The following is a 6,453-nucleotide window of genomic DNA, read 5'->3' as shown; positions in this document are numbered from 1 at the left end:
ACCGCTGAGCCAAACCGGCCAGGGCTTCTAGTCTTTTTTCATATTACCATCTCACAGTGTCTTTCCTGCTAACTTTTTTTTAAAAACAAAATGTTTTGATTTTTAAGAGGGAGGGAAACATTGAACGGCTGCCCCCGGCATGTGCCCTCACTGGGAATGAAACGGGGACCTCTCAGTCCATAGGACAAGGCTCAATTCACTGAGCCACACCGGCTGGACCCTCTTGTTAACTTGTTAAGAGCTAATTTTTAATGTATTTTTAAGGCATTTCATTCTTTGCCAGTACACCAGTACTTCTCACATTCAGTTCTTGGTGATAAAAAAATTAACAAAGACCTCACAAAATGACTATGAAATAATGCAGCTGTTATGTCCACAACCTGTTGTGGTTAGAAACTGCAGTGTTCCAGCATCCAGAATTAGAATTAATGATGAAGACATACATTAGTGAAATAGACTTTATTTTCGTGAACCCTCTTGTTCTCTTCCACCCAGTATTAGAAGCTTACCTGTCAGGCAGAATTCCTACTCTGCCTTAAGAATCTATAGATCAGGCTCTGTGAAAAGCAAATGCCCAGGGTCAACAGCCACCTTCAGAAAACTAAAATACCAACAACTAACAGTGTCACTGTAAAAGGTCTCTACTACTAGACAGAAACAATGTACATTTTTTAATAAAAACAATTCAACATTATTTATTTATCAGTTGGTAGTGAACAAAACGAATGGGTATATTTAGCCTTTAATTCCAACAGAGGACAATTGAGAACCAAACTGTATTGCTTCTCAACAATTTCTCACTTCATTAGACATTTCTAGGTGGAGACACTTTGGAGCAGAGTAATATTATCTCCTTTTAGCATGATCCGACCTGCAACACAAAATTAGAAAGAAAAGCTATTAATAGCTACTCAAACAACCTTTTAGCATCAGAATTTTGAATGGTTCTTGAGCAATTTAGAAAACGCTTTCCTGTATGTGAGGGTTTTCAAATACCTATATATTGAAAGGTTGCACATATATGCACTTCTCAACCTGATGAAGGAAGAGAAATGTTATTTTATGAAAAGTAGTTTCTGTAGACTAAGTTAACTAACTAGGTCTATCCCAACATTTCCCGATGCTCAGTTTGTAAAAGTTGGGAAATGAGCTGCATATAAAGTTTAGAAAATGCAGCATACTCTAACTCCATTCTTAAAGCTCTTAGTATATTAAGATTTCATCTTTCAATAAACATACCTATTTAAGTTTCACCCAACACTTTCTAAACTTATTTGAGTAGAGTACCTTTTTCCTGAGAAAGAGCTATAAATATCTTCAGGAACACTAGGGTTCAGTAAGGTTTGAGAAATGGGAATCAACCCCAGTAGTGATTGTTTTACTTTCCCAGGCTTCCATGATAGGTAATATTAATCTTTTCTACATTTACCAGATACTACTATGGAAATTCAACACTTTGTAAATTATTTATAAATTACATGTCAATAAGGCTAGCTTGTCCTTCCTGGCACAACATGTTTAAATTTTTAAAATCCAGGCTTTCATAAAAATAGCTCAAGCAGGAAGAAGCAGAGCAAAATAACACTTTTCAGACTCTCCTTTTCACATATTATCTAGTATAGGCTCAAGAGAATCCTCAAGGTCTGGAAAACAAACACCTGAAGCCCACTCCTGATATAACTCCTGGTGAGCTGTGAACAAGGGCATTAAACAACTAAACAAAATGCCTAAATAAACCTAAGCTAATAAGATTTTAACAACAATGGTTCAGTTTTTCTTGATGAAACCATGAATCCTAAAGATCTTCTGTTAACTGGGTTGGGAAATTATGTTCACTGATTAAATATTCTACTACATGCCAGGTATGAACATATCAGGGAGCAAAAAAGTTGGGACTCATGCACTTAAGGAGCATCTGGTCTAGTGGGAGAGAAATTAATACAGCAATACCCACTAATGAATGTTTTACTACAAATTCAGAGAGCACAGCACAGCATACCCGGTGTCCACCCCCCCCCCCCCAAAACCCTGGGAGGAGGTAACATTTCATCTGAGTCCTAAAGACACAGGGATCAGGATATACAAAGATATGTAGTGGAGTAAAAGTGCAGATTTCAAATAACTAAAAAAAGACAAATGTGGATGAAGGTCAGAAAGTGAAGCTGAGAGCAGATGAGACAAGCTCAGATCATGAAGAACCTTGCAGAATACATTAAAAACGTTCTTATCCTACGAGCAGTGGGAAGCCACTGAAGGAAGGATGTCAAGCAAAGGGACGACAAGGTCAGACTGGTGTTTCTAAAAGATTAGTGCAGCCTGCAGAGCAAACTGGAGGGGGATACGATTGTTGCAGAGAAATCAATTAGTAAACGGAATAGAAATTGGTGCTGTTCAGTAAGGGCAGGGAACACTAAAAGTGTGAGGGGTGGGATTGAGTTTGATTTCGGATATGTTAACTTTGAGGAGCCTTTGAGACATTCAACTAGAAATGTTTAAATGGCTCAGAGAGGTCTAGAGCTAGATGCAAATTTGGTGGTCAATACAGTCATTAGGCAATTTCATAGTTGTGCAAACACAGAGTGAATTTACATAGCCTACTACACATCTAGACTATAGGGTATACCACCATGGTATATGCAGTCCATTGTTAACTGAAATATTGTTATGAGGCACATGACTGTATATAGATGGTAAATAAAAGTGTAGTCTCGAATGCCTAAGAAAATACCGAGTGACAGGAGGGCCTATAACCATGCATTGTGTAATTTAAACATTTAATGGTTGGGTCTCAAAGAATGAATATATAAAAGTCTGCAAAAGAATAACTGGCTAGAAATGAAAAAATGAAAAACTACGTATAGCATCACAAAGCCAAGGGAACAAAGTGTTTTAAAAAAAGGGGTGGCCAAACAGTGCCCAATGCTGTTGAGAGGACAGTAAAATGAGCACTAATTCTTACTGTTAGATTTAACACCACTAGTCCTTGGAGACACTGGTAAGCACTAAGTGGAGAGTCCGAAGTAGAAATAGTGTGTGGTCAAGAATAAGTGGCAGAGGATGGTTTCAAGTGTACCCTCCCCACCCAAATCATAACTTCTCACATGCAAACTAAATTTAAACATGAACTTTGTTGCAACGCACTCAATTCTGCAAGTGAATATAAATCTCTAAAATTCTGTAAGACTATATTCTTACCTAGTTGTTTTCTTGACTTTGTTTTAGAATGAATCTCTTCTGCATCATCTAATACGAGGTTCATATACTCATCAAAACCCTAGAAAAACAAACCAATGACTGTCATTTTCAAGATCACATTCAAACCATTCTAAAATAAAACAACAAAAAACAAACCTATCTAGATACAGAAATGCCAACTAACTTCAGGAATTCATCCCTTCACCGATCTTTCAGATGAAACAACACCTCCCACTCTAAGCCTTTTTAAATAACAGGAAAACCAGAATGCACTCCATTAGTTCTGGAACATTTTGGACTTAAGATTTCATTAACTATATCAAAAAGCCACTCTATCTTTTATAACCTGCTCAACATGCTATGTGTATATATACACGAATTACGTTCTGCCACTGCTTTGCCCATGCTCCCCACGAAACACTATCACCACTAACCACCACTCTTGTTTTCCAACTAGTAAACAAGGAATGTGACATTGAAAAAAAATCTGTAAAGCCTTAAGAGCATACATGCAGTCATATTTCATCTTCCTTTAAAACATTATTTAAGCCCTGGCTGGGTGGCTCAGCTGGTTAGAGCATTGTCCCATACACCAAAAAGGTTACAGGTTTGATTCAGGGCACATATCTACGTTGCAGGTTCAATCCCTGGTCAGAGCACACATCAGAAGCAACCAACCCATGTTTCTTTCATATCTCTCTCACATCAATGTTTCTCTCTCTCTCCCCACTTCTCTCTCTCTCTCCCCACTTCTCTCTCTCTCTCAAATCGGTAAGACATATCTGGGAGTAAGGATTTAAAAAACCCACAAAAAACATTACTTAAGGTATTCTAGTATGCTGAAGTTTTATTTAACCCCACCCAGCTCTACCAGGTATCGTCTAACCCAGAATTATGCTCCATGAATCCTTATCCCCCTCTAATTTTATTTTTTGTCCCCTCCTTCAAATACTAATGCTGTTTAGGTTATTTTTAAAAATTCATTTCCCTCTATTTTATAACTTTACCCAATCTCTGTCAAGTAAGATGTGACACAAGGACAGTGGGCCCTGAAACACTTTCCTTGGGTTGGCTCTTTGACTTTTTTGTACACTGCTCTGGCTGGCCATTTTTTGTGAGATCTTGTCCTATAACAAACTACTCTGAGATAAAATATCCTGGGTACTCACAATGATGCAGCCCTCTATCCGCATATTCACTTGCTCATAAAGCCACACCTGAATCCGAGATCTCTGAAATAATCATAAAAACAGAAATGTTAAAAAATAAGTACACAAAATCCAATCACGCTGGTCAAACAGTAGAGAGATATGGCTCCTAAAAAAACTTAAACATAACAAAGCCAAGAGTTATAACCATTTGACTCATATTAGAATTGGTAACCAAGACTAGTCACTTGCCAAAATACATTCTCATTTAATAAATGCTACATTGAGTCCCAAGTTAGACAACTCAATCTTCCTATGATCTTGGGATTCCATCATATTTCTTAGTACTTCTAGTTTCATACATTTAGAGTGAAAATTGGTGTCAGTATAGCACAGAGCAGTGATTTCTAAAGACCAAAGTCTTCTTTCTTATATGCTATAGTAAAATCCAGCTCCAAAACAGCTTACTCTAGTTTCTCAGTTTTCCAGGTCTCACATCTAACAACCAGGGGACAAACCCTCAATTCTGGTTATTAAAAATTACTATGGCTTGAGATTAATCTGTTTTTCAGTTGTGTTGTCACACACAAAAATTTGTCAGAGCAAAAGGAACTACATTTTCTTTCAGAAATAATTTAAACACTCTGCATTGCCAACCCAGACTCTGTTGCTAAAAATTCCTCCAAAGGAAAGCAGACTGTCTCTCAATCCTCTGAACCTATCTCATCCCTCTTCCTTTTTCCGTGTCTTTTCTATAACTAAGTTTCCCCCTAGGTACTAAACCCACCACTTTATTACGTTGGTTTAAAGCGAACTGGATTTTTCTTCCAATGTTTCATCCTAAGGGAAAGAAGAAGAAAAGGTTCCAACGTTCTAGCCATATCGCTACCAACAAAAGTACCAGTCCCTACACTTTTTTAAGTTAGTAATTTTGGTCTTGCAAAGTAATGACACAATTCTTTCCATGCTTGCAGTTGGCATGGTTCCTCATTTCACTACATTAGAGCTTTCCCTGCACCCCTTCCCCTCGAATACCCCTCGATCTCCACAATTTCATCTCTTTCTAACGGAATACAGTGATCAGAGAGCGTGACAAAACAACTTACGTACGTTTTGCAAGTATCTGAAGATGAGGTTCTGCACCGATGGTTAAAGAAAAAAACACAGGCGTAGCACACACCCTGCTCCCTGAAAGTGGTCACTACCCCATCGAATTTGTTTTCGGAGCCCGAGGTCTGGCGTCTACCCCACGAGAAGAGCCCAACCAGGCACGCGGTAGGGGCTCCTTAGACTCGGAGGGCTCTCTTCTCATTCAATTTCCTTTGGCGCCATCTTCCTCCCCCTAACCCATCCCTCCCGTCTACACTCAGTACCTAATTAAGGCTGCCCCCTCCGCTCCCCACCACCCTTCCCGCATCCCCCCGGAGGGGGTCTGCCCAAACCCGCCTCCCACCCTTGCCCGCTTCCTCAACGCCCCGCGCTTTCTCTGGGCCTCCGGAGCCCCGGGGGCTCACGGGATGTGAAGGAGCACACTGTGCCTCCGAGCCTGCTGTCTGCCCTTTAGCCCGTTTTCTGGCCCGAACCGCCCAATCCTGACATCCTGCGTAGGATACGATGGGCTGCACCATCACCTTCTGGACTTTTTGACCCTGGCCGCGGTACGCCATGCTGGAAGCTCACAAAGACCGACCACACTAAACGGCGCGCAACCTCAGAAAGCCACTTCCGGAATAGGAACCGGAAGCGGAAGTGTGCGGTGCTCGCTTAGTGGCCTGTGCAACTCTTGGGAAGTGCTTCTCTAGCTTTTCTCGGTGGTCTATTGCCTCCGGGGGAGGCCAAATTTAGGCATCTGCTCTTCGGCACGGGGGTCGGTCCTACAGCGCCACCTGGAGAGAGGCAGCGGAGACACCGGCGTCTTTGTGTCTAATTTTCTGAGTCGGCATTAAGAGCCAAATCGTCCAGTTGCTTACCTCTCTTCGTAAAATGTGCTGGTTTCGTGCCCTTTCTTTTCTTTATTTTCTCTTTTTGGTGTCGAAATCCTGGATTTAGTGCTTTTTCAAAAGCCTGTTTCTCTGGAATTTAGGCTTGATGGCAGCGTGGTGCCGGAGAG

The 6,453-nt window shown here is 40.6% G+C and overlaps 1 protein-coding gene across 1 annotated transcript; it reads right to left on the bottom strand.

The window, feature by feature from the left end:
- Positions 1-460: 460 nt before the first annotated feature.
- On the bottom strand, positions 461-6,198 carry SNRPE (small nuclear ribonucleoprotein polypeptide E). The gene is made up of 5 exons (XM_036273253.1): positions 5,957-6,198; positions 5,454-5,480; positions 4,365-4,427; positions 3,196-3,274; positions 461-871 (listed from the first exon to the last, which is right to left on the bottom strand). The coding sequence occupies exons 1-5, from the start codon at positions 6,008-6,010 to the stop codon at positions 816-818; spliced, it is 279 nt and encodes a 92-aa protein (XP_036129146.1). The 5' UTR covers positions 6,011-6,198; the 3' UTR covers positions 461-815.
- Positions 6,199-6,453: the final 255 nt, after the last annotated feature.

This window comes from Molossus molossus, unplaced genomic scaffold, assembly GCF_014108415.1.
Source record: "Molossus molossus isolate mMolMol1 unplaced genomic scaffold, mMolMol1.p scaffold_m16_p_20, whole genome shotgun sequence".
NCBI classification, from domain to species: Eukaryota; Metazoa; Chordata; class Mammalia; order Chiroptera; family Molossidae; genus Molossus; species Molossus molossus.
The sequence above is the reverse complement of the archived record's forward strand: the minus strand, read 5'-3'. Positions and strand labels throughout refer to the sequence as shown.

What these genes read in the sequence shown, in the direction of transcription:
- SNRPE (XM_036273253.1), bottom strand. Translation starts at nt 6,010, where the DNA reads ATGGCGTACCGCGGCCAGGGTCAAAAAGTCCAGAAGGTGATGGTGCAG. An exon ending in AGGTGATGGTGCAGCCCATC is followed by an intron (nt 5,481 to 5,956) that starts GTATCCTACGCA and finishes CCATCGGTGCAG; the next exon opens with AACCTCATCTTCAGATACTT. An exon ending in TCTTCAGATACTTGCAAAAC is followed by an intron (nt 4,428 to 5,453) that starts GTACGTAAGTTG and finishes TGATTATTTCAG; the next exon opens with AGATCTCGGATTCAGGTGTG.